Source organism: Nicotiana tomentosiformis, chromosome 9, assembly GCF_000390325.3.
Source record: "Nicotiana tomentosiformis chromosome 9, ASM39032v3, whole genome shotgun sequence".
In the NCBI taxonomy this organism is placed as follows: Eukaryota; Viridiplantae; Streptophyta; class Magnoliopsida; order Solanales; family Solanaceae; genus Nicotiana; species Nicotiana tomentosiformis.
The window spans coordinates 92,868,965-92,885,130 of NC_090820.1; the positions used below are offsets into that span (position 1 = coordinate 92,868,965).

The 16,166-nt window shown below is 38.1% G+C and overlaps 2 protein-coding genes and 1 long non-coding RNA gene across 3 annotated transcripts; all 3 read right to left on the reverse strand.

Moving 5' to 3' along the window:
- Positions 1–7,428: 7,428 nt before the first annotated feature.
- On the reverse strand, positions 7,429–9,380 carry LOC138899200 (uncharacterized mitochondrial protein AtMg00810-like). The gene is made up of 2 exons (XM_070185338.1): positions 8,948–9,380; positions 7,429–7,526 (listed from the first exon to the last, which is right to left on the reverse strand). Exons 1-2 carry the CDS (start codon positions 9,378–9,380, stop codon positions 7,429–7,431), a joined length of 531 nt encoding a protein of 176 aa, XP_070041439.1.
- Positions 9,381–9,477: 97 nt separating this feature from the next.
- On the reverse strand, positions 9,478–11,029 carry LOC138899201 (uncharacterized). Its single transcript, XM_070185339.1, has 3 exons — positions 10,719–11,029; positions 10,204–10,357; positions 9,478–9,753 (listed from the first exon to the last, which is right to left on the reverse strand). Exons 1-3 carry the CDS (start codon positions 11,027–11,029, stop codon positions 9,478–9,480), a joined length of 741 nt encoding a protein of 246 aa, XP_070041440.1.
- A 483-nt stretch (positions 11,030–11,512) lies between these two features.
- On the reverse strand, positions 11,513–13,759 carry LOC117278783 (uncharacterized). Its single transcript, XR_011411013.1, has 2 exons — positions 13,577–13,759; positions 11,513–12,879 (listed from the first exon to the last, which is right to left on the reverse strand). It is a non-coding gene; the product is annotated as an uncharacterized lncRNA (long non-coding RNA).
- Positions 13,760–16,166: the final 2,407 nt, after the last annotated feature.

The window sequence follows — 16,166 nt, forward strand, 5'->3', positions numbered from 1 at the left end:
TTCGAATCCATCCCTTTCAAGACTGGCGGTGCCCCCGGTATCTGGTCAACTCGAGAGTTATATGTTTCCACTTTTTTTTATCAATGGATTCGATTCTCTTCTCCCCCAATTCAATTCTTTTTGTGAGCTCCTCGAGAATTTTCATTACCGCAGGATCAGTCCCTGATTCGTTACCATTTGATTTTTCCGGTACTGGCTCGGCACTGAGATTAATTTCCGACTCGACCCTATTCGGAGCTCTATGTCGATGTTGTAACTGAGCAATAGCGGCTTGCTGAGCCTAAAGCATCTCGAATATCACTTGGTGACTGACTCTTTCGTCTCCTCTTCCATGTGTTCCTTGGTCACTAGATCGTCCTTCTCTGCTTACACTCCCATCGAGACCTGCACCTAGGTCTACATTTCGAGCAACGTGCGAACTGACATTGATTGGGTTGGCAACCGGTGCTCCCCCGAAATTAGCCTGTGGCACCTCGACTCCTGGAGCAATCACATTTTCGTTTTCACCGTGGAATCCGAGGCCGTTGTCACAGTGTGTGGATGCGTTTTGTTTGTTTGACATATTTTAACCTGAAAGCAAAGATACTTGACAAGAACAAACGTAAAATAGTGTATTTTACAAGAATCAATACTGAACAATCACTATTATCCTTAGCCCCACGGTGGACGCCAAACTGTTTACCCTAAAAATTGAGTAACAATTAAACTTATATTGTGGTTTTAAGTATATGTGATTTAAACCAGCACCAATTGATAAACAACGAATTAAATAGATAAATTGGACAATAAAATAAATCAAACTAGTCTGCAAACAATGCCTCGACCTTGATTCGAGATAGTCTCGAGGTTTAGTTAATAAGAACAATAGATGATGGAACAAGCAGTGATGAATAGTAAGACAAAGAAAGCAGCGTATATGTATATTCTTATCTGTGAATCATGATCCCTATAAATGATTGGAACACCTCTTTATATAGTAGAGGAAACCTAATTATGGTATGTCTCTAATTACAGAAGGAAATCGTATAAACAATTAGTTAACCGCTTCTGATTTGGTCCGTTCCGAGATTCACGCCATGATCTTCGACCAATCACGGATATTTGTCCGGAGATTCACGCTGTGATCTTCGACCGGTTACTGATATCTCGCCATTCCGTTTTTATGCTCTCCTCGAAGTCGATCATACTTGATCTCGATAGTTACTGGCCTCGGTCTCAACATACACTTCGATCTCTAAGCTCGATGTCTCATCTCCGAGGTCGGGTCTGATTTATCATGAGGCTACCCCAGATGTAACTCCTTTGTCTCGATCAAACAGCAAAATCGGGTAGGCCCGATCTTGACCGTATACAAATCCTACTAGTAGACTTACCCCTATCTTGTGCAAGTAGAGAGGTTGTTTCCAATAGACCCTCGGCTCAGACAGACATAAGCACAACAATTAAGAACGGGAAATGCAGTAATAAAGAAGAAAAAGGGAACAGTAACAACAACAGGTTAAGAATAAAACCAAGGCAAGAAGCAACATCAGGTAACTGTTGATCTAAGAAACAGAAAAAATGAGAATTGTGGCAGCGAATCCAATGTTTAAAATTTATGAATTTAGAATTCTAGTCATTTTAAGTTATCGGGTACTAAATTAATAATTGAGGAAAGACAGCTCTTTAAAGTGGATTTTTTTATTTTATAAAAAAACAAACTAAGGATCAAAATCACTAGTTTTAGAGTCTGTCTTCTTGTCCAATGCATCTAATCTCTTTTGCTCACCTTATTGGCTGCCTGCATGTATGTCCCCTTCAGTTTTCCTACCACACAAATACAGTACCAACAAACCAGCCTAAAAACTAGCCTCGTGCACTAAGCTCTCGTTATGTGCAGGGTCCGGGGAAGGGCCGAATCACAAGGGTATATTGTATGCAGTCTTACTCTGCATTTCTGCAAGAGGCTATTTCCACGATTTGAACCCTTATCCTCCTAGTCACATGGCAGTAACTTTACCAATTATGTTAAGGTTCCCCTTCAAATAGACCAGCCTAATATCTCCAATTTATCCAATTAAATCCAGGTAAAAGAGTCAAATTTTCTTCCCTATTATTTGACAAAGAGTAATTTTGAATCTTATCAGTTGTTTAGAAAAAAATCTTGTTTTTATCCTTAATTATATCGGAGTTTTAACCTAAACGTGAATTTAAACCATAGTATTCAAAAGTATAGGTAAATATGAACATTTTGTTTCCTTAAGGATTTTGAACATGCGGAATTCATACGTTTCATGTTAGAATTGCATTAATGATAAGAGCAAAGACGATTTGCTGACAACAACAGTATGTACGAATCAAAAATTAACATAGAGCAAACTAAACTATTTCGAATAGTGCACAGACAAATTTGGACATATCTTTTTAGTCTACCTCTATCCTATCTAAATTAGGGATGGTCATTATTCTATTTTAACACAAAAAATAGTAAATTAAACTAACACTCGAATTTGAAACTGAAACTTTAATGGAGTAATATTGTGACTTTTGCGAGTCAATTTTAGGCAGAATTGGCATTTTTGATCCTTGTGTTATTGCTTTATCTTATTTTTAGTCCTGTCGAATTATTTGACTAGAAATATTAGATCATCAAACAGTGATGAATTTATCAGTAACACGCAGCTAGAACAGAGAAATCAACATCGAAGAGAGAAGAGAGAGCAGATGTGAGAAATTTTCTATTCAATTATGTTTTGTACAGTGTAAATGAAAAGCTACTGTGCATATTTATAAAACTACACTAACCGACTAACTACTTGACAGATGTACTAACCACCCCTCTAACTATAATTAAGTTAACTAACTATATAAGTTGGTATATCCTTAACACACCCCCCCCCCCCCCCAATGCTAGGACTGGGAAAAATGTTCAGAATTCCTAGCTTGGACAGCACATATTCATGTTTAGATTGACCAAGTCCCTTAGTAAGAATGTCTGCCACCTACTCTACTGTAGCACGATATAAAGTAGAAATGAGGCCTTGTTAAATCTTCTCATGTATGAAATGGCAACCAATATCAATATGTTTTATTTTCTCATGAAAAACAGGATTGACAGCAATAGGAAGAGCTTACTTTCTATCACAGTAGATAGTCATAGGAGACTGTTGCTCTATACCCAATTCCTTTAGCAAACCAAGTATCCACACTACTTTAACAATAGTAGAAGCTAGACTCTGGTACTCTGCTTCTGCTGAACTTCTAGAAATGGTAGATTGCTTCTTATATTTCTAAGAAATCAAGTACCAAACTTGACAAAGTACCGTGTGATTGACTTGCGTGTGTTAGGACAAGCAACCCAATTGACATCACAAAATGCCGAAAAAGACTCAGAACAATGTGCATTCAAAAGGACTCCCAATCCTGGACTGGATTTGATATATCTGACCACCTTGAGTGCAGCTTCTATATGAGAAGCCTGAGGACTATGCATACACTGGCCGAGACTCTGAACAACAAAGGAGATGTTTGGGGCACGCATTGTTTAAATCCTTATAATCTACACACATTCTATGTTTCTTCGCTTTTTTAGGGACTATAAATACAATGGCTAACTATTCAGGATATTTCACCTACCGAATAAATCCTATTTTGAGAAGTTTAATTACCTTTTCCTTTATGAATGCGTGCTTTACCTCGGACTGGGGTCTTCTCTTTTGCTTCACTGGTTTGAACCTAGGGTCCGGGCTTAGCCGATGCGTCATTATCTCCGGTGGGATCCCTGTCATGTCTAAATGGGACCAAGCAAAACAATCTATGTTATCAATAAGAAATTGAATAAGCTTTTTCCTGAGTTCGGGGGTTAATTCCGTTCCCATATATACCTTTCGCTCTGGTAGGTACTCGATCAATATAACCTGTTCTAGCTCTTCTACCGTTGATTTGGTGGCATCAGAATCTTCGAGAACAATAAAAGTTCGAGGGGTCAGAAAATCCCCCTCTTCTTCTTCTATCTCATGCTTCCCTGATTCGGTCGAGGCTGGTGGCTGTGATTGCTATTTGACTTCCTATTTACTTTTGATGCTCGACCTTTCCGAGGTTGATAGTGTCGACATTGGTGTTACCTCATCGACCGCAAATATTTCCTTTGCAGCATGCGGCTCCCCGTATACTGTTTTTACACCGGCCAACGTTGGGAATTTCATCATTTAGTGCTCATATTGTGGATCCAAGGTATTCCGAGTAGTGCATCGTAACTCATGTCGCCCTCGATTACGTGGAACTTGGTATCTTGAATGGTTCCAGCCACGTTCACCGGTAGAATAATCTCCCCTTTAGTTGTTTCACTGGCCATATTGAAGCCGTTTAAGACCCGAGCTACAGGCACGATTTGATTTTGTAGGTTGAGATGCTCCACGACCCTCGATCGGATGATATTCGCTGAGCTACCTAGATCCACTAAAACACGCTTAACTTGAACTTTATTTAATAAGATAGAAATTACCATAGCGTCGTTGTGGGATTGAGAAATGCCTTCTGCTTCTTCGTCATTGAATGATAAAGTGCCTTCGCGCACATAATCTCGGGATCATTTTTCCCTAATGATTGATACCTTAGTGCGTTTGAATATGGGTCCCTGTGGAATGTCGACCCCACCGACGATCATATGAATGATATGTTGGGGTTCCTCCTATTCATTTTTCCTGTTGGCGTCCCTTTCTCTGGAATGGTTCTTGGCTCGATCGCTGAGGAACTCTCGAAGGTGGCCCTTATTGAATAAATAGGCTATCTCCTCCATTAATTACCTGCAATCATCGGTTTTGTGACCATGCGTGCCATGATACTTGCACATTAAATTTGGGTTTCTTTGGGAAGGATCGATTTGTATGGGTCTGGGCCATCTAGTATCTTTGATCCTTCTGATTGCCGATACAATACCCGATGCATCGATGCTAAAGTTATATTCCGATAACCGAGGTGCCTCTATCGGATCGTCATACTTGTCAAAACCACTTTTTCTCATACGTCCCCGAGAATTGTGTCCTCGGTCACTTTTTCGATTGCTCCGGGCAAAATTATGTCCTGAACCATTGTTCCTTCGATCTGTGGTATATGGTTAATATTAGTCTCTGTTCGATCTTGGATCCATGTCGACATCCCTCATGTTTTTACCTGCCAACTTGCTTGGATGTACTGAACTGGAAGGGGCTCCTAATTGGTCGTCCTCGACCCTAATCTATGATTGATATCGATTGTGCACATCTTCCCAAGTTACAGCTGGATACTCGATCAAATTTTGTTTTAATTGACGTAATGCTATCGAACTCCGCTCGTTCAACCCTTGGGTGAAAGCTTGAACGGCCCAATCATCTGTGACCAGTGGCAACTCCATACGTTCCATTTGAAATCGGGATACGAACTCCCTCAGCATTTCATTATCCTTTGTCTTACCATGAAAAGTTCTGATTTCCTCGTTGCGACCTTTATGGCCCCGGCGTGTGCCTTTACGAAAGAATCTGCTAACATGGCAAATGAGTCGATGGAATTTGGTGACAGGTTGTGATACCAAATCATTGCTCCCTTCGAAAGGGTCTCTCCGAATTCTTGTAACATCACAGATTTGATTTCATCATCTTCTAAATCGTTACCCTTGATGGCGCATGTATATGAAGTAACATGCTCGTTGGAATCGGTGGTCCCATTATATTTGGGTATGTCTGTCATACGAAACTTCTTTGGAATAGGCTTCAGAGCCGCACTTGGAGGAAACGACTTTTGTACAAACTTCTTCGAATCCACCCCTTTCAAGATTGGTGGTGCCCCCGGTATCTGGTCAACTCGAGATTTGTATGTTTCCACATTTCTATCGTTGGCTTTGATTCTCTTCTCCCTCGATTCAATTATTTTGGTGAGCTCCTTGAGCATTTTCATTAGTGCAGGATCAGTCCCCGATTTGTTACCATTTGACCTTTCCAGTACTGGCTCAACACGACGAGTAATTTCCGGCTCGACCCTATTCGGAGCTCTATGTTGATTTTGTAACTGAGCAATAGCGGCTTGCTGAGCCTGAAGCATCTCGAATATCACTTGGAGACTGACTCCTTCGTCTTCTCTACCTTGTATTCCTTGGTCACTAGATCGTCCTTCTCTGCGTACGCTCCCATCGAGACCTGCACCTAGGTCTGCTTTTAGAGCAACGTGCGAACTGACATCGACTGGGTTGGCAACTGGTGCTCCCCCGAAATTAGCCTGTGGCACCTCGACTCCTGGAGCAATCACATTTTCGATTTCACCGTGGAATCTGAGGCCGTTGTAACCGTGTGCGGATGCGTTTTGTGAGTTTGACATGTTTTAACCTGAAAGCAAAGAGACTTGATAAGAACAAGCATAATATAGTGCGTTTTACCAGAATTAGTACTGAACAATCACTATTATCCTTAGCCCCACGGTGGGCGCCAAACTGTTTACCCTAAAAACTGAGTAATAATTTAACTTATATTGTGGTTTTAAGGATATGTGATTTAAACCAGCACTAATTGATAAATAACGAATTAAATAGATAAATTGGACAATAAAATAAATCAAACCAGTCTGCAAATAATGCCTCGACCTTGATTCGAGATAGTCTCGAGGTTTAGTTAATAAGAATAGCAAAGGATGGAACAAGCAGTGATGAACAGTAAGACAAAGAAAGCAGCGTATATGTATATTCTTTTCAGTGAATCATGATCCTTACAACTGATTGGAACTCCTCTTTATATAGTAGAGGAAACCTAAGTATGGTATGTCTCTAATTACAGAAGAAAATCGTATAAATAGCTAGTTAACCGCTTCTGATTTGGCCTGTTCCGAGATTCACGCAATGAGCTTTGACCAATCACGAATATCCGTCCCAAGATTCACGCCGTGATCTTCGACCGATTACAGATATCTCCCCATTCTGTTATTATGCTCCCCTTGAAATCGGTCATACTTGATCTCGATTGTTGCTGGCCTTGGTCTCAACATACTCTTCGATCTTTAGGCTCGATGTCTCATCTCCGAGCTCGGGTTTAATTTATTACGAGGCTACCCCCGATGCAACTGCCTTGTCTCGATCAAACAACAAAATTGGGTAGGCCCGATTTTGACCATATATAAATCCTACAAGTAGACTCACCCCTACCTTGTGTAAGTAGAGAGGTTATCTTCAATAGACCCTTGAAAAATACTGTAATAAAGAAGAAAAAGGGAACAGTAACAACAACAGGTTAAGAATAAAACCAAGGCAAAGCAACATTAGGTAACTGTTGATCTAAGAAACAGAAAAAACGAGAATTGTAGAGGCGAATCCAAAGTTTAAAATTTATGAATTTAGAATTCTAGTCATATTAAGTTATCGGGTACTAAATTAATAATTGAGGAATGACAGCTCTTTAAAGTGGATTTTTTGATTTTATAAAAAACAAACTAAGGATCAAAATCACTAGTCTGTCTTCTTGTCCAATGCATCTCATCTCTTTTGCTCACCTCATTGGCTGCCTGCATATATGTCCCCTTCGGTTTTCCTACCACACAAATACAGTACCAAAAACCAGCCTAAAAAGCAGCCTGGTGCTCCAAGCTCCCATTATGTGCGGGGTTCGGGGAAGGGCGGATCAGAAGAGTGTATTGTATGCAGTCTTACCCCGCATTTCTGCAAGACGTTGTTTCCACGGTTTGAACCCTTTACCTCCTAGTCACATGATAACAACTTTACCAGTTATGCCAAGGCTCCTCTTCAAATAGACCAGCCTAATATCTCCAATTTATCTAATTTAATCTAGGCGAAAGAGTCAAATTTTCTTCCCTATTATTTGACAAAGAGTAATTTTGAATCTTATCAGTTGTTTAGAAAACAATCTTATTTTTATCCTTAATTATATTGGAGCTTTAACCTAAACGTGAATTTAAACCATAGTATTCAAAAGTATAGGCAAATATGAACCTTTTTTTTCCTTAAGGAATTTGAACATGCGAAGTTCATACGTTTCATGTTAGAACTGCATTAATGATAAGAGCAAAGATGATTTGCTGACAACAACAGTATGTACGAATCAAAAATTAACATAGAGCAAACTAAACTATTTCGAATAGTGCACAGACAAATTTGGACATATCCCTTTAGTCTACCTCTACCCTATCTCAATTGGGGATGGTCATTATTCTGTTTTAACACAAAAAATAGTCAATTAAACTAACACTCGAATTTGAAACTGAAACTTTAATGGAGTAATATTGTGACTTGTGCAAATCAATTTTAGGGAGAATTGGCATTTTTGATCCTTGGGTTATTGACTAGAAATATTAGACCATCAATTAAATGAAGGGTGTGATTTGGTCAACCATTAACTAAAACTAATTGTTAGGCCTTGAATTAAATTAAACACTAATGAATTTATCAGTAACACGAAGCTAGAACAGAGAAATCAACATCGAAGAGAGAAGAGTGAGCAGATGTGAGAAATGTTCTATTCAATTTTGTTCTGTACAGTGTAAATGGAATGCTACTGTACATATTTATAAAACTACTCTAACCGACTAACTACTTGATAGATGTACTAACCACCTCTCTAACTATAATTAAGTTTACTAACTATAGAAGTTGGTATATCCTTGACACCCCCCCCCTCCCCATGCTAGGACTGGGGAAAATGTTCAGAATTCCTAGCTTGGACAGCAAATTGTTGAATCTTCTCATGTATGAAATGGCAACCACTATAAATATGTTTCTTTCTCTCGTGAAAAAACAGGATTGATAGCAATAGCAAGAGCTTACTTGCTATCATAGTAGATAGTCACAGGAGACTGTTGCTCTATACCCAATTCCTTTAGCAAATCAAGGATCCACACTACTTCAACAACAGTAGAAGCTAGACTCTGATACTCTACTTCTGCTGTACTTTTAGAAATGGTAGATTGCTTCTTAGATTTCTAAGAAATCAAGTACCAAACTTGACAAAGTATCCTGTGACTGAATTGCGTGTGTTAGGACAAGCAGCCCAATTTGCATCACAAAATGCCGAAAGAGACTCAGAACAATGTGCATTCAATAGGAATCCTAATCCTGGACTGGATTTGATATATCTGACCACTTTGAGTGCAGCTTCCATATAAGAAGCCTTAGGAATATGCATACACTGGCTGAGACTCTGAACAACAAAAGAGATATCTGGCCTTGTGATGGTCAGGTAAAGTAGCTTCCCTAAGAGCCTTTGATATGAACCAAGATCAGTCAACAAAGTATCATCAGAGGATCCTGTGCAAGCATCAAATTCAGAGGTAGTCAACTTGGGATTAGTCTCTATAGGATAATCCACGGGTTTGGAACCTGAGAGTCCCAGGTCTGCAATAAGCTCCAGAGCATACTTGCGTTGATGCATTAAGATACCATCTTTATTTATGAAAATTCTATGCCTAAGAAATATTTGAGCTTACCTAGATTCTTGATCTTGAAGGAGGTTGCAAATCATCTTTAGTCTATTGAATTAATGTGATACTATCACCAATAATAAGGAGATCATAAACATAGACTACCACCATGTGATCTGCTGTCTTCCTAATGAATAATGAGTAATCCAAATGACTTTGCTGAAACCCTGCTGCCACTAAGGCTGAAGTCAATTTGAGATTCCACTGCCTAGGTACCTTCTTAAGCCTATAGAGGGACTTAAGCAACTTACAAACCGCAGATTTATCACTGGACCCATTGAATCCTTGAGGAATTATCATGTACACCTCCTCAGTAAGACCACCCTGCAATAAAGTATTGTATACATCCATTTGATGGATGGACTAATGCCTTGAGACTGCCATGGACAACACACTCCTAACTGTAACCATCTTCACTACTGGGAAGAAAGTCTCTTGATAATAGTCCAACCCTTCCTTTTGATTGTAGCCTTTAGCTTCTAGTCAGGCCTTAAACCTCTCAACCTCTCCTGATGCTTTATATTTGATTTTATAAACCCACTTGCAACCTATAGCCTTCTTCCCCTGAGGCAAAGAAACCAGTTCCCAAGTCTTGTTATCTTCTATTGCTTTAATATCTGTCTGCATGCCCTCTATCCATCTCTTGTCTTTGATAGCCTCATAATAAGTGTTTGGTTCTACTTGAACAGAAAAACTGGCCAAATAGCTTTGATATTTAGAAGAGATTACTTCATAGCCAATAACCTCTGAAATGGGCTATTTGCGGCAGCCTACAGATTTCATTTTGTCAGGCCTAACATAGTCCTTAAGCCAGATAGGAGGTTTAAATACTCTAGCTAACTTCCTTGTTTCCTCAGCAAGAGGAATTGTAGGAGAGTTAGATGTAGTAACAATGTTGTCATATTCAGTAGAAGAAGGAAGCTCCTGCCTATTTTAAGGAGCATCATTAGTGACAGGGGAGTAAGGAACATTGGGTGTAGTAGGATTACTACATGAGCTTGTGGTTGGAACAGGATTGTCTACTACAACTGAACTCATAGTAAAATCCTGCCTTGGCACTAGAGACATATCCAAAAAAGTGGTTGTAAAACACCTTCAACTGTATGAAAGGGAAAAACATCTTCATAAAAGACCACATCTTGATTGATAAAGAAAACTCTATTTTCCAAGTCCAACAGTCTGTATCCTTTCTGATGTGCTGCATACCCAAGCAGAACTGACCTCACATCTCTAGGTTCAAACTTATCATGGCTTGTCAAGTTAGTAGCAAAATATAGACAACCAATGACCTTAAGTGTGTCAATGAAGGTGCCTTACCAAAAACAAACTCATAAAGTGATATGTGTGCTAAAACAAAAGAAGGAATCTTGTTAATGATATAGACAACAGTGTCAATGCAATGCTCCCAATATCTAATAAGTAAATGTCCTTGAAACCTAATGGCTCGAACAGTCTCAAGTATGTGTCTATGTCTTCGCTCCACTACTCCATTCCGTTGAGGAGTATAAGGGAATGAAAGTTGATGTACAATCCCATGTAGCTGAAACAAGTCCTTGCAAGTATTATTGAAACATTCACTACCATTGTCTAACCTAAACATTTTAATTTATTGGATAAAATGTGTTTTGCCTTGTTTACAAGTTTTGCCGAGCAGGCATAATTTTGGTACAATCTTCATTCTAATCTATCTATCTATCTTGTTAAATTATTCACAAGTCATGTAGATGCATTCCAGGTAGATATTAGCCACATTAAAAAGGACTTGGTAGTACTGGGGAAGGGAAATGATGATTGATCACATTAAGTCAAGAGATTTATGGAACTGCATCTGTAATCCAATCGGCATTGGCCAAAGATTCAAGAGTTTTTTCTTTGGATAATGAATTATTTGAAAGTACATGGGGATGGGGGGTGACTTGTAAAAATCCTTTAGTCGACTAAATTTGTTTGTTGGTTGACTACTGTTATTCTGCAAGCAATAGTTAGTTCAACAGATATATGTAATAAATAATAAAGAAAAAAACAAGAGAGACATAGATATTTATACTGATTCGTGTACCGATGTGTCACCTACATCCAGTTCCCGTGGGTCATAAGGGTTCTCTTAGATCTTCAATCGAACAGTTACAAATGAGAGTGTGGTTTTTCTCATGTTTACCACAAATGAATTACAGTACAAAATCTTGACACAATCTTTCACTTGCTTTATTTTTCTCTCTATCTTTTGAAACACTAGTAAGTTTAGGAATACAATATTTTTCTAAGAAGTAGAAAGAGTGAAAACATGTTTGAAAGCTGCGTAGGTCTTCCACGTCTTTCCTTCTCTTCTTATATAGTTCTTGATAAGGCTCTCTATTCCTTGCGCTGAGATTTGAAAAATCGTTGATTATGATTTATCTCTTTGAAGTAGTGTATTCTAAAAATAGGACCCAAGGGTTGGCTCTTGAATCCAACATACGAAACATGGCTGGATTCAAAACCATTCAATTTTTTCTATCCTCATTGATGGTCTTGAACTTCAAGGCCTTCTATTCTTGTAGTCTTCTTCTTAGATGTCTGATTTGATTCTTCTGATTTACTTCCGTAGGTTATGAAAATTTGATTAATTTCCTTTCTTTACTTATTTCTTTGATGTACGCCTTTGATGAAGGATAGTTTTCTTCCTCTGCCGTTGAACATTCTCTTATTTCTTTCATATTCTGGTGCACTGATTATAGAGATTTTCCTTCTTGTGCTCTGGGCAATTGACCTGCATAAGTAGTAGAGACATTAGTAGATTATTTTTTACTTTTGTTTTGGTTATCATTAAAATTCGAAACCTAACAATCTCCCCTTTTTTATGATGACAATAAATAAAAGAGTTAAAGATTTTAGGAGATTATTTATTTGACACTTCTCTTTCACATTGTATCTATTTTTCTTGCTAACATCAATACAATTGTGCTCCTCTTGTCTTTGTATTGCTTCTTCGCATATTGTTTGCCCTGTCTTTATACTCTTTTTCTTCTCCTCCTTTGACATCAATCAAAAAGAAGCAAGCGAAGATATACAGATAATGATAGATAATAACATACAGAGAATATACGTGCAATACTTATATATACAATAGTTAAGCAGTCATAGTCAAGCAAAAGCAGTCAAAGTTGACCCATAGTTGACCATATGCATGAGCAAGCACCACAAAAAAATAATGTCTTAGCAAAACAAAAAAAAAGGTCATGGTTTAAACATCCCACATAATTAATTCCTTCCAAGGAAGTACTTTAGAGTGTTGATCACTTTGGTGCAGAAACTGTCATAGTAATCATCAATCTCCTTGGAGACTTTGTTCAATCGCTCAGTGACATCCCACATAGCTCTGATCCCTTGTCTCTTTGTAATCTGAAAATTGATCATTAGTCTGGCCATATCTTCTCCAGTTTTCTTCGTTACATCCCTGATTTTGTCCACCTGTTCCTCCATAATGGTTAGCATGCCCTTGATACCAGCAATGTTTTATTGGATTTGCAACAACTGATATGAGGAGGAAGGTTGGCTGATTTTAGATATAACTCCTCCAATACCCTATTGAGTTGGGAGTATAGTTTCTGAGGCTTTGTCTATCTTAACCCAAGTCCTTTCAACCAAGGTGTATCTCATCATTGCAAAAGTTATTTTGTCGTAGGTGCTAGAGATGACTTTAGGATCAAAGGGAGGTAAGTCCACTTTCATCACTTGTAGAACATGAGAGATTAGTAGAACATAAGGTAAAATAATAGTAGAGGAAGATACATCCCTAATACTCTCAAGCATGTATTGAAGTATCTAGGCAAACCAATCTATAACTTTTCCATTTACAATACAGTCCAAGACAAACACAATGCAGTGTAGGAGGGTGCTAGGAATAATGTGGGCTAACAAACGATGCTCAAGTTTTAGATCTTTAGGACCTATATCGAGGTGGTTTCAGACAGAAAACTTTTTGCTTATTCAAAAGACACTTCAAAATTATCACGCCACAAATGTTGTACAAAAAACTGTACTCAAAAAACTTAGTCGAGAAAATATTTTCAAACTGGTAAGAGTTAAGAATGATGCTAGTTCCTAGTACCGTGGATTCCAAATCATCTTTGTCGTTTACAAAAAAAATTTCATAAAACATACGTACCGGTTCCTCATAAATAGTATCACCAGCAGTTGCATCAGCGTGTTGGATTTTTCTGAACCGGTGACTTCTTCGAGGCATAGAGGAAGACGGAGAGGTTTGGTTTTGGCCATTGGAAAACAAGATTTTTGAATGAGTGATGGTGAGAGATGAATGAAGTAGTGACTAATAAGGAGAGAGGTGGGTGATGAAGGGTTGCTTTGATTAGAGTGAGACGTGTGAAAAGGCAATTGAAAAATTTTTCTTTTGGAGTACAATGCCGTCAATCACACATTAATGCATGCAATTATAGCAATCATATCAAATAAGGGAATTTCACAGAAAAGGCTTTTTAAAAAATATTAAAATAAACTAGCAGGTAAACCAACTTCATAATGTATTAAACTTATGAGCAGTAGATGGTTATTGAGGATTTGCCGATTTTGTCTCGAAGTGTGCAAAATCTTTCTTCAAGAAAATATTTTATAAAAATATCGGAAAGCTAATTTTCAGTGTTTACAAATTTTAACACAATATCATCTTTAGCAATATGATCATGAATTAAATGGTGTTTGATTTCAATGTGCTTAGCCCTTGAATAATGCATATAATTTTTAGAAATACAAATAGCACTAGTATGAATCGCACATAATTGGAACAGATTTAAGATGAAAATCATAATCTAGAAGTTGGTGCATAATCTACAGAATTTGTGTGCAGCAGTTGTCCACTGCCAGATATTCTACTTCAGTAGTGGATAAGGCAACACAATTTTGTTTCTTGTTGTGCAAGAAAATGAGTGCTTTTCCCAGTAATTGACAAGTTTTACTTGTGCTTTTTCTATCAATTTTGTCACCTGAAAAATTTGCATATGAGAAACCTTTGAGATCAAAATTGTTAGAGCTTTCATACCATAACCCATAGTTGACTGTCCCTATTAGATATATGTCAATGTATTTAATAGCAGTTAAATTGGACTCTTCAGAAGCTGGCTGATATCTTGGGTACTTATATACACTGAATATTATATCAGGTCAACTTGCAGTAAGATATAGTAGAGATCCAATCATACCTCGATATATTATTTCATTCACGCTCTTACCGCTTAAGTCTTCATCAAAAGAGGTTAACGGACTCATAGGAGTCCCTATGGCTTTGGCATTCGTCATACCAAATTTCTTTATAAGCTCATTTGTGTACTTTATTTGGTTTATATAAATTCCTTTTTGGGATTAACTGATTTGTAGTCCAAGGAAGAATGTTAGTTCTCCCATCATGCTCATCTCGAATTCTCCTTTCATGATATTTGAAAATTCCTTGCATAAATCCGAGTTAATACTCCAAAATATAATATCATCAACGTAAATTTGTATAATCAAAATACCTTTGTCAGAACGATCGATGAAAATGTGGTACCAATATTACCTCGTTTAATACCATGGTTGACTAAGAATGAGCTTAGCCTTTCATACCCGGCTCTAAGAGCTTGTTTAAGTCCATAGAGAGTTTTAGACAACTTGTAGACATGATTTGGGTAAGACTTATTTACAAAACCTGAGGGCTACTTGACATTTACTTCCTCAGATATGAATCCATTTAAAAACACACTTTTTACATCCATATGAAAAAGTCTAAAACACTCGTGAGCAGCATATGCTAACATAATACGAATTGATTCTAACCTGGCAACTGGAGCAAAGGTTTCTTCATAGTCAATTCTATATTGTTGAGAGTATCCTTGAGCAACCAACTTTGCTTTATTCCTTACTACTTGGCCGGATTCATTTAACTTGTTCTTGTAACCCAGTTTTTCCAATAATGGATGTGTTAGGAGGTTTAGGAATAAGCTTCCAAATCTTATTTTTATCGAACTGGTCAAGTTTCTCTTGTATTGCGCTTATCCAACAGTTATCTCCAAGTGCCTCGTCTACCTTTTTTGGTTCAAGCTGTGAGATAAGAGCAATGTTTGAATTCTGCTTTTGTGATCTTCTAGTTTTTATGCCTTCTTGGTTATTACCAATGATAAACTTATGGGGATATCCAGGTTCCCTTTTTATTCATTTGGTATTGCTGTAGCTAGTTCTTTTTTAATGAGATCTTGTGATTCTGGTGCATGAGGTTTGATAAGTGGAGATTTTGACTACTTATTAGATCTTTTTAGCTTTCGTTTTAGTCCAAAAGTGCTTAATTGTATTCCCGAAAACTGATGAAATGTAGTTAATTGCAGGAATATTGGAAGATGAGCTCCTGAGATGAAATCCAACTCAAGGAGTAGTCTGAACTCAAGGGCAAACACATGCACAAAAGTTTAAAGTACGGACCACAGAATATCATCTGCGACCGCAGGTCATGAAGCAATTCCATTAGATAATATTGCAAGATGCAAACCGCTCACAAATTGTGCAGCCGCAGAAGCTGGGTTAGAATAAAATTTCAGAGAACCTGCATCTCAAAGTGCGGACTGCACAATTATTGTGCGGCCGCAGAAGAAGAGCCACGTGGCCGCACTCAGAATTGTGCGGACCGCAGAAGAGCAAGATGCGGCCATACTTAGAATTGTGCGGATCACAGAAAGAAAACAGTGCGGGCGCAGATCAGAATTATGTGGCCGCAG

What these genes read in the sequence shown, in the direction of transcription:
- LOC138899200 (XM_070185338.1), bottom strand. Translation starts at nt 9,380, where the DNA reads ATGCATCAACGCAAGTATGCTCTGGAGCTTATTGCAGACCTGGGACTC. An exon ending in AGGATACTTTGTCAAGTTTG is followed by an intron (nt 7,527 to 8,947) that starts GTACTTGATTTC and finishes TTTGTGTGGTAG; the next exon opens with GAAAACCGAAGGGGACATAT.
- LOC138899201 (XM_070185339.1), bottom strand. Translation starts at nt 11,029, where the DNA reads ATGTTTAGGTTAGACAATGGTAGTGAATGTTTCAATAATACTTGCAAG. An exon ending in CCTTCATTGACACACTTAAG is followed by an intron (nt 10,358 to 10,718) that starts GTCATTGGTTGT and finishes TCCTTAAAATAG; the next exon opens with GCAGGAGCTTCCTTCTTCTA. An exon ending in GGCCTGACAAAATGAAATCT is followed by an intron (nt 9,754 to 10,203) that starts GTAGGCTGCCGC and finishes ACTTTATTGCAG; the next exon opens with GGTGGTCTTACTGAGGAGGT.